The 11,770-nt window shown below is 42.3% G+C and overlaps 1 protein-coding gene across 1 annotated transcript; it reads right to left on the reverse strand.

Moving 5' to 3' along the window:
- Positions 1-8,941: 8,941 nt before the first annotated feature.
- Positions 8,942-11,734, reverse strand: LOC144702232 (Pentatricopeptide repeat (PPR) superfamily protein). Its single transcript, XM_078574189.1, has one exon. The coding sequence runs from the start codon at positions 11,649-11,651 to the stop codon at positions 9,111-9,113; it is 2,541 nt and encodes an 846-aa protein (XP_078430315.1). The 5' UTR covers positions 11,652-11,734; the 3' UTR covers positions 8,942-9,110.
- Between the last annotated feature and the right edge of the window lie 36 nt (positions 11,735-11,770).

Genomic DNA, 11,770 nt, shown 5'->3' on the forward strand with positions numbered 1-11,770 from the left:
AATTATATTCCAAAAAATACAAAGAAACGATAGTCTAGTTATCATATAAAGAGGGGAATTCTTCAGGAAGCTATGAAATCTATGCCAAATACTAAAGTCAATAATTTCAAAGTGATACAATTTATAACATCTAGTTAAAGTCAGGATATAAGCAACTGATGTCAGAATTGGATGAATGAGGAGTCACATGAGGTTACAGTGGTCAAATGAAGATTCAAGGGTCAAATATCACCAAATTTTAGATTATCATATATAAAGGAAAGAGGACTAAGAAAAACATCTAGTGCCACTAAAGTATTTTATTTTCAACAAATTTGTTGGAAAAATGGCGATGATTGGATCCCAAATCCTGTAATTTACTAATCAAAAAGTGAAATTATCTCATCCCAGATTAAAAAATTGAAAATTCAATTTGTCCAACCCAAAGCAACTAATTGTAGGCCTTAAATCATATTCAAACCTCATTAATTGCCTCGTTCTTCACTTTGGGGCATTACAGGATGTAGGATACGATTCTTCCTCTTCTTTGGATGGATTGACGAGATGTTTGCAACCAAGTCATTGATGTCAATCACTCTATTTTGACCAAAAAATCATGAATACATGTTTTTTATTAAAGATTTCTCAGGTGTCTTTAACGTAAATATTAAAAATCTTAAATAGATTCATATGGACATGAGAGATCTTCGCCGACAATTTCTTTTAGTGAACTTGGAAAGTTGCACCTTCAGATAATCTTAGCCTGCCAACTAGATCTTAAGGCTATTGTGATACCTCTTTCTTTCTTTCTTGCCAGTACACGGTCCACATGATGCTACATGGTGCAATGGGAGTTGTCACATCCTGCACATCATGAGGTCCATGTTGATTGCCTCTTTGAACAAGCCTTGTGCATTGTATCTTACTTTGATGCCTCACATTCATCCACATAACTTCAAAATAATTCAAATATTTGTAAGAGTATGTTAACGTGCACTGAATAATGGTTTAAATGACCAGTATCCACTAGACCTTTGCATGCCACTGATGGGCTGCTCCTATGCCAACGATGCCTCACATTCATCCACATAACTTCAAAATAATTCTAATTTTTGTATGAATATGTAAACATGCAGTGAATCTTGGTTTAAATAACCAATATCCAATAGACATTTGCATGGCACTAATGGGCTGCTCCTATGCCATGTACACAATGCATTACGTCGGTGTTACTACGCTTGCTTTGTTTAATGTTGTCACATAGGCACACCCACGACAGCTGTTGTTGGGGGCCCACATCAATGTTGTTTTCCTTCTTAGTCCCTAAAAATAATTTTTAAGTATAAAAATAACATAGCCTAAAGTTTTCATATACTTTAAATTATATTAATATACTAAAATTTTCAAATACTAAAATTTTCATGTATTTTAAATGAAAATTTCTCAATTAGTTTCTAAATTCATTACTATTTAAATCCATGCCACTTAATATACATAATTTGACAAAAAGGGTTAGTTTGTAGAAATCACTATTTTGACTTGGAAAAATCTAGGACAACTGGGAAAGTTTATTTTCGTTTATATAATCATATTCATCTTCTACTTGCTTCCTTTCTCATCCACTTTAGTCATGAAATAATTTAAGTCAATAAAAGTTGTTAATTTCAAATGGTTTGACCTTAAGAAAGGTAAAACACAATTACAGGATGAAATTAATCTTAAAATAATGTAAAAATTAAGATGTCGTGGAATGGCATGGTAATGGAAAAAATAGCATAAAATATTGATACATGTGTTGTTGGGTTCTAGAGGCCTTGACATGGATGAATAAATGAAAACGATTTGCAGCGGAAGACTCGAACGAATCGAACGACATCAACAATAGCATTTAGCGACGTACCTTTGCACGGATCACATCCGTGATTTCTTAGATCCCAGAGTGAGATGAGTCGAGCTGCTCATGTGTGCAGCCGCCTGTAGACGTATCCACGCGATCCTCGGCATGTCAAATCTTTTCCTCCTTGACGAACCCGTTCTTCCTCCACCGTCGTCATTACGATGTTCTGATCGCATCGGGCATGGAGAGGGGGTGTGGAGAGAGTGGATAAGAAGGGGAAGGCCCTTGAACAATTCTGGCCTGGGTGAATTTCGTTCAGGGCCTTCCCCTATTTATACTAAGTGGCTATTTTTAATAAAACCCCCAAAAATTTAAGTATATCTTTCGACGTCCAAAAGACCATTTGTGTGTGACCCTCTAGGCCCGTGTATCAGTCTAGTTAACAACTCCAGCCACCCAATAACCTTTATTGGCCTTCCAAGTTAATTAATTATATCAACATATAGATTAATTAATGTCAGATTGATTTAACCCAATTGATAGGTCGAGTCTCCAACACGTGGGGTGCCAAGCTACACCTCATGCTCTTAAAGATACAAAGGAGTGTGTATCGACTCACTCATGGAACATGTTAGTCATCAGTTACCGTGTATGTATAGTCCCTCATCCACTTGACGCCCCTTGGACGACTTAGGGTATGGTCAACTGTCAAACACTAATCGATCATCTGAGTTAGTACATATGCATTTGGAAATCATTGGAGAACTCTTCTTCGATATTTCACTACCTTGGCCAAGGACTTCATTGCATTGTCTTCCGTTAGCTGCCACCTCTTATACCGAGGGTGGACGATCCCATCTTGACCACTCAGTCACCTTCGTGAACTTCTTCATGCACTCGAACTAAGACTGTTTAGAATCACATGATTAGAGACTCGTTGGCTATAGTCAAAGTACAACCGTCCATCCACAAGACGTCTTTGGTGTCTCAGGTCTAAGGACCACTTGAGGATTCGTATGGATCAATTCAATGAACTCTTTGCACTAAAGAGCACCCACTATCTATCCTTATTGTCCCCACACTAATGGCTACGTGAATGACCATATTCATCATATGAGTGAGGCTAGATAGTACTATTCTATCCGGATACTTCGATGTCCTTCTCACGTATCCTTCAAATAGGAATGTTTAGAACACATGCTTAAAGACTAGTGATCTCTGTATTACGATCTCATCATAATTCACTAAGCCTGATCATGTATTCATGGACTTCATTATGAGCATCACATGTGCACTATAATGAATATGTTCTAATTAATGAACATGGAACGAGATGTGGAATGTGTGAATGGCTTACTGGCCACATATATTTCCATCATGTATTGTAATAACGAGTTTTAAAGCATTTACTGCTGATATAGATGAATGCACATAATACATGGTATCAGAGGTACATAAATAAAATAATGTTGATGTATTTAAAGATGTAAACATTACTGAGTATCAGACCTCCCCCTCAAAGTTTTTTTATTGCTAGTCAATTGTCAATGCTCATGTATTTTCCTTGGATGGTCTATTCACCTTGAGAACCTAAAAAACCTAAAAATAGTTCAAGGCATGATATTAAGTGTTGATACCAGGTCTATGAATATATTTTGGAAATGAATATCATTAGTACTGCATGTCTTCTGGATCCATTGTTCATATAAAATTTTATCCCTTAACATTGGATTCACTTTAGGGTTTTCATCTGATGTTTGTAGGTATATGGCAGATTGTGTATCTACTCCAATATCTTAAATTGGATCCCCTCTTCTGAATGACAATAAATCAAAAAACATTCTGAGACATTTTTGTCAAGGGTTGTAATTTGGACTTCCCCAAGATGATCCATAAATGTCTTCATTTCCTGCGTATATGTCTTTATTTCATGCGTATATGAGCCTAGGTAAATGGCTTTGAGCGAGTATCTACATAAAGTGGAGAAGATGAATATTTTTTGGAGGATAAAACTCTAGAGGGACCGGTACATTGACGAGGGGATCGAGTCCTTGACATGATAAAACTCTAGAGGGACTGGTTCATTGACGAGGGGATTGAGTCCTTGACATGACATGCCAGTGTATTTTTTAGTGGAAACAGAAGTAGACACAGAATCTGTTATACCTTGAGGTCAGGGAGTGAATGCTTATGATAACTACAACCATTCATTTGTAAATCACAATCACTAGTCCGACTTTTTGATCCGTTGATGAATCTTCACTTAGTCAGGATAATACTACCAATTTTTAGTTACTAGGGATAGCATCATAAATCACATCAATTATGTGTTTGCAATAACTACAAAATCACTAGCTCTCAAGAAAGAGAATCAGTGTAGGTCTTTCCACAATGCAAAAAAATAAAAAAATGACAATACATTTCTAAAATAAGGGAAACAGATTTTAAATAATTTTTAAGTATATATTGATATTGAATAAGTTTTTTGACTGATCACATCAATATAATAGTATAGACATACATAAGAGTAGTGATAACTAATCTAAATACGATGATATATTTATACAAAATAGTCTATATATTTATGAGGGGGATATAAAAAATGCAAAGGGAAATAATAATAAGATATAACAAATATGATAAGGAAGAAACCCATTTTAACCTTTTTAGTAATGCAATATTTATATATAATTTCAAAGAGATCGGATTTTAACTGGAGGCTCGAGATGGTAATTAGGAGTAACAATATGTTAATGGTTTAACTGAATTAATTCCATTCAATCCAAAATATTTTGGAGTAAATTCACCAAGCATGTATATTAATGATTTTGAAATAAAAATTGAGACATATTTAAGTTCTTAAATAAAATTGGGGATTTGACTGAGTTTTCATCAATGGTACAACTTGAACATCTGAGGTGATGAACATAAAATCCAAGAAGCAATATTGCATATAAGATAGATTATCCACATGATATTTCAGGCACAAACATACGTAGAAATTGATCCAGATAATAGACTAACACATGTTTATCGTCATGACTATAGAAGATCCCTACGTGTGCAATTGATCGTAAAACTTTCTTGGGATTCTTTGTTTTCATTTGCATAGATATTGAGGCCAATTTTTCTTGTAAATTCGTGCACCAATGCAAAAAATATTTTCTGCCATTCTCATCGTATCGGGCTAGATCAATGCCACATCATGAAGCCATTGTTTCCTATTTGTCGTAGAACAAGCCAATGTTATCTTACAACTAATTACTTAAAAATATGAATTTCATTATATTTATTACAATTTCTATGATGATTAGTGTTTCAGTTGCATCTAGTTTTATTGTTTTGGATTTCTTGAAGGAGACTAAAGTGTGAAGCCAGTTAAAACAACAGTGATGTACTTCTGTTAAAGTATTTAACCTTTTTCATCTTTCTCCTTGTGTCTCTTGATATACTCGTAGAGTTTTGTACTTAAATGACAAAGATATAGAACTTTTATCAAATAAACATCCCAAATATCAGAGAGGAATATAAAATAATCATCCTTGAAGCAAGGATTAACATATGTTAACAAAATATGAAAAAACAAGGATCAACATTAATTACACACACATAAGTTGGTTCATTTAAATTTCTCAATGGGTTAGATAGGTAACAACTAAAAATTATTACCAATGTGTATGAACTAACATAAATTTATGATATGAGGTAAAATTGTCTATAAAATTATGAGTAAAATATAGATAACAATAGAAACATCCAACTAATTTAAGAGAAGGATAAAGTCCACCCGACTCTAACTATAATACAACTAAATGGTGTAGGAAACAAACCATCTTAGAGGAAGTTAACCACATTATTTTAATATTTACTTCGCATTAGTTTAAACCAAATGCATATTGAATCTAGGAACTAGATACTCACAATTTACGATGTGGAGGATCTGAGTGGATCAAACGTCTAAGGTGTACAAGAGACTCCACCTGAGACAACAAGCACACACTACATGGAGGTAGGACACGTATGCTGCAATGAGTTATCTCGACGAGTAAGTCATGACGAGGGTGTTGGGACATTCAACAACATATGAGGTCAATAATGTGATGTAATGTGGCCGACATGCTAGTAAAAATTAAATATCTCATTCCATGTCCATGAATACAATGAATTCATTATAATGCATGCGTGATGCTTATAATGAAGTCCATGAATACATGATTCAACTTAGTGAACTATGACGAAATCATATCGCAGATATCGTAGTCTTCAATCATGTGTTATTAATATTCCTATTTGAAGGATATCGAGAAGGATATCAAAGTATCCAATAGAATGTGACCATCTAATCTCACTCATATAATGAGTATGGGTGGTCTTGCATGCATTAGTGTGGAGACACTGAGGATATATATTGGGTACCCTACAACGCAAAACGTTTGTTGAATTGATACATATATGAATCCTTGAATGATACTATACCAAACTATTAAATAGGTTGATTCACGTCACAACTGCATAAGTGGTCCTTAGACCCCATACACCAAATACGTCTTATGGATGGATAATTTTACATTGACTATGACCAACAAGTTCCAAGTCATGGAATTCTAAACAATAGTAGTTTGGGTGCATCAAGAAGTTGATGAAGACAATTGAGTGGTCGAAATGGAATTCTCAACCCTTGTTTTATGAGGATACAACTCAAGGAAGAGTTTTTGATAAGGCAATGGAATATCAGAGAAGAGCTTTTTGGTAACTTCAAAGCACATCAGAACTAACTCAAATGTCCAATTAGGGTTTGATAGTTGACCATTCCCTAACTCATCCTAGGAGTATCAAGTGAAGGAGGGACTGTACTCACATGATAACTGATGACATACATGTTCCATGAGTGAGTCAATGCACACCTTTGTATCTCTAGAGCATGAGGGTTAGCTTGGATTGGAGACTCAACCTGTCGACTGGGTGAATTCAGTTCGTCATTCATTAATTTATATGATGACATACTTAATTATTTTGGAAGGACAATAAAGCTTATTGGGCCACTAGAATCAAAACGAGACTAATGCCTAGGCCTAGCGGGTCACATGCAAATGAAATTTTTTATGTGGAAGACCTAATAAAGTTTAGGGGTATTCATAAAACAGCGAAGGCCATTGATGAAATTCAACCAGCCAAGAGAATGGAAGAACTATTCATGTCCCTTTCCCTTCTTCTCCTATCTCCCTTTGGCTACTCTCCATTTTATTGTGATAAAGACATCGTTATGATGATGGAGAAGTGAGAACGTGGCTCATGAAAAGGAAGGCGGATATACGGTGTGGCAAGGATCTTGTAGATACATCTAGATGATGCATATTTGATTAGCTCAACACATCTTGCTAGAGGAATAGAGAAATCACGCATCTGATTGGGGCACAAGTGATGTTATCAAATATCATTTATAACATCATGATAATTCCACTTTAAGTCTGACGATGTGTGAAGTGCGTTCATTTCATCCAAATCAAGGCCATAAACCCAATAGACCATAGTGGGCAATGATATGGGACAAATGTAAATTGAGGGGGTCGCGATGGGTTAGTTCTATGTGTCTGGGACAAAAGCTACTTAGGACTAGATGTGTGGGACATTAGTGGACAAAAAACTAGAATCAATTAATGAACCATAACTAAGAAAATCATCTGATTTGATGGCTGTATAAAAAAATGACGAATTTGGATCAGAAAGTTATTTGTGTAGTCTTTGATGGGTCCCTTCATTACAATATCATCTTGATCATACATTTCCTTAGATAGTCCTATTGATCAAACTAGAAAAAAATTATTCAAATCTAGTCAGACTCTCCCCTTTGAATATTTCCCTAATCTTGTAATATGAGTTCATGAGCTTTTTACTAGATACATGTTTGCTATATATTCAAGACTAATACGTCGCACTATCATTTTGATCTTATTTCTGATTGAGTAAAGGAGTTAGCAGAACTTTTCTTTGCCAACTAGTACGACTTATGAGACTTTTCTTTACATGTTTTCTTCAACATATACGGTGACACTTTTTCTTCTATTTGTGAAAGTGCTTTGGGCTCTTCATTTCTAAAATCATATTCGTGCGTAACTTCAAATCTAAGAACTTTGGGTTTCCCATTCATCATAAACACTTTATTTCATGCATTCGAAAACTTGAAGATCCATCCTAGCGAGTAGTATACAATCTAATTTATGTATTTTTAGTAATGTGAATCATAAAAATCTGGTTATTTGTCTAATCTGTTAGCTGTATGAGATGTAAAGTGTTTACTATATGTCAACTTGGTTTAACTATTACACTTGTCAACCGAATTAAACGTACTTTCCTACAAGCTAGTAGTACCAGATACACCTTTCATATTCTCTACGTCCTAAAGACGTTCAGTAGGGGGAATGAGAATAATTAATGAAGAAATCATTTTCATATTCCCATTATGATACTGCTCTAAAAGTTATCACTTATCCTCTTGACCTTTTTTGGATTTCGCATAAGTCAATATCAGGACACTCCCCCTCCTAAGATTCAAGACATAGCACCAATTAGGGGGGGTGGGCCATCTCCGTTGTCGACTCAAATTTGGACTAACCATGAATGCAAATGTGTGGTTTTTCTTGGGAGAACCTTTGTTGGTTAGAATTGGGTAGTGATAGGAGTTCAAGATTGTTTCATCAACGAAAGCCATGGAAATATCAATCTAATGCGATGACAACGCAGTGTCAGATGCTGGAGAAAGGGGGCTGTAGTCCATTAGAATCTATTAAAATTTTTCTTGCACATCGGGTGTTTACCGTTTCATCGGTTAATCATCTTCCAATTTTTCTTTTCCTAAATCTAAAGCAGACATATCATTAAACCCATTTCTACCTCAATTCAGTGTAAGGTTGAAGTCCAGGTAATAGTATAAAGATAAACAAAAGATGAGGAAATATAAAAGCTATCTACAAATAGCTTATCTACTGCCTGGATTGACTTTCTTGCGGTTAAATTAATAAAATTTAGACTAAAATTTTGATGAGGAGGTATCTTGCAAGGGTAGCATTACGAATATAAGTCATTAATTGTGCCATGATGCATTCGGAAGGAAATTGCTCCAAAAGCGGTCAGCTGAAGTCAGTAATTTTTTTATGGAACTGGGAGCTCAAAAAAAAAACAACCAAAGAGATGATGAATAAGTACATGCATCTATAAGGTGAAATCGGAATAGAGGGTTGGGGGCAATAATAATCGTTCATATAAAATAAAAATCATCAGTCGTCGATATACAGTTTCACCTTGCGTCGCCCCCGAGTCGGTGGCAGAGCTTACTCTGGTCCTCGCCGGAAATCCTGGGATCAATCTGCGGAAGGCCGCGAATGAAGGCCACGGCCTCTTCCCTCAACCCGACCTTGGCGTACCCGTCGACGATGGCGTTGTAAGTGTTCTCGTTGGGCCGGCACCCGGACTTGAGCATATACCTGACCACGCCCACGGCCTCGGCGAACATGGAGTTGGCGACGTAGCCGGCCACGAAGGTATTGTAGGTGACGACGTCGGGGTTCAGCCCGGACTCTCTGATCTCGAGAAAGACCCTGCTGGCGTCCTTCATCCGGCCCACCCGGCCGTAGCCATTGACCAGCGAGTTGAAGGAGAAGAGGTCCGGCCTCCGGCCCTTGGCCTTGATCTCCCTGAGCACCTCCTCCGCCTTCTCCGGCTCGCCGGCCCGGGCGTGCATGTTGATCAGGCTGTTGTACGTGGCCAGGCTCGGCGTGAAGCCCGCGGCGGCCATGAAGCCGAGGACCTCGTCCACCTTGGCCGTCATCCTCTTCCTCCCGTAGATGGCGATCATGGCGTTGAGCGTGGTGATGTCCGGGGACGAGCCGCGGGCCCTCAGCTCGTGGAAGGCGCGCTCGGCCTGCGGGAGGAGGTTGCACTTGCTGTAGACCAGGACCAGGGTCTTGAGGAGGACGGCGTGGGCGGGGATGGCGCCGGCGTAGACGTCGGCGGCCATGGCGTCGACGCGCGCGACCTCCTTCCCCTTGGCGTAGGCGTGGAGGAGAGAGCAGAAGGTGAGCTCGTTGGTCTTGCACCCGCGCGCGGCCATCTCGGCCAGGATCTGCTCGGCCTGCCGCCACAGCCCGCCGCGGGCCAGCGCGGCGAGGACGGCGTTGTAGGTGGAGAGGTCCGGCGAGATGCCCGCGGCGAGCATTCTCTTGTAGACTGCCATGGCCTGGTCGAAGGCGCCGCAGCGGCTGTAGGCGCTGATCAGCGTGTTGTAGGTGTCCCTCTCCGGGATGAACCCCGCCTTCTTCATCTCCTTGAACACCCCCGACACCTCGTCGTCCATGCCGTTGAGCCCGAACACGGCCAGCAGCGTGTTCCAGGTGACGATGTCCGGCGCGAACCCCCCCGCGCTCAGCTCCTGGAACACCTCCATCATCGCCGAGAACTTGCCGCGGTTGCCGTGCATCTTGATCAGCGCGTTGAAGGTGCACAGGTTGGGCTTACACCCCGCGGCCTTCATCTCCTCGAACATCTCCATGGCGGCCGCGTCCTTGCCCGCCTTCTCGAACCCGGAGAGCAGCGTGGTGTAGGAGACGACGTCGGGGGCTATCCCCCTGGCCTTCATCTGGGTCTTCAGCTCCAGCGCCTCGTCCAGCATCCCGTCCTTGGCGTAGGCCGAGATGAGCGAATTGTACGTGACGACGGAGGGGGGGAACCCCCCCTCGTCCATCTCCCTGAGCACCGCCATGGCGTCGGCGTGGCGCCGGGACTTGCCGTAGACGTCGAGGAGCGCGTTGTAGGTGACCTTGTCGGGCTGCAGGCCCAGCGACTTCATCTCCTGGAAGAGGAGCCTCGCCTCCTCGTGGAGAGACCCCCGACGGCAGCAGCTGATGAGCGTGTTGTAGGTGTAGCGGTCGGGGGAGATGCCCTGCTTCTTCATGGCCTCCAGGATGGAGACGATGTCGCTCCAGGGCATGGACAGCTTCCCGTGGACGTTCAGGATGATGTTGTAGGTGATCAGCGTGGGCTTGCAGTCGTCCTCCTCCATCTCCTGCACCACGGAGAGCGCCTCTCTGTAGCGCCCGTTCCTCGCGTAGGCGGAGACGAGAGCGGTGTAGGTGTAGACATCCACGGCGCAGCCCTCGCGGCGGAGGGATTGGAGGAGCGCGGCGGCGTCGGAGACGCGGCCCTCTTTGCCCAGGATGGAGATTACGGCGGGGGCGAGCGGGCCGCAGCCGCCGTCGCCGGGGCCGAAGAGCTTGGCGTCGCCGTGGCGGCGCCGCGCCCAGTCGAACACGCGGAGGGCGGCGTCGGGCTTCTTATGGAATTCCAGGGCTTCGATGATGGCCAGGAGATCGACGCGGAGGGACTCCATCTCGGCGTCGAGGGAGTCGGCGGCGGGCGCGTCGAGCGCGAGGAGGGCGTCATCGAGGTCGCCGGCGTTGAGGATGGCGTGGAGCGCGCGGCGGCCGCGGGGGGAGGCGCGGGGGTCGATGGACCAGGGTTTGCCGCGGTTGGGGTCGGCGTGTCGGCCGAGGTGCGGTCGGCGGGACGAGGCGGCGGCCCGGCGGCGGCGCCCGGCGAAGGGGGCGGAGGAGGCGGCGGCGTGGTCGTCGAGCTCGGCCTGGAGGACGGGCTCGCGGAGGAGCTCTTGGAGGAGCGGCGAGATGGGAGATGGCGACGGCGGGGGGCCGCCCGCAGCGAGCTTCTGCTGGTGGTGGGTGTTGGGCAGATTGGTGGGTTGGTGGTGGTGGGGGGAGTCGTGGAGGACGCGCGCGGCGGGAGGCGGGCCGGGGATTCGGAGAGGGAGGGAGAGCTTATCTACCATGGCGGGGTTTGGGGAAAGGTGGGGGCTTTGCTAATTGCTACCAGAGAGGAACGAAGAGCGCAGTAGATTGATTGATTGCACGCAGGGGTTGGAAACTTGGAAATATCGCGGTTTCCGGT

The sequence above is a fragment of the Wolffia australiana genome, chromosome 4, assembly GCF_029677425.1.
Source record: "Wolffia australiana isolate 7733 chromosome 4, ASM2967742v1".
NCBI lineage: Eukaryota > Viridiplantae > Streptophyta > Magnoliopsida > Alismatales > Araceae > Wolffia > Wolffia australiana.

Bases quoted from the DNA above. Each gene is read 5' to 3' on its own strand.
- LOC144702232 (XM_078574189.1), bottom strand. From the start codon at position 11,651: ATGGTAGATAAGCTCTCCCTCCCTCTCCGAATCCCCGGCCCGCCTCCC.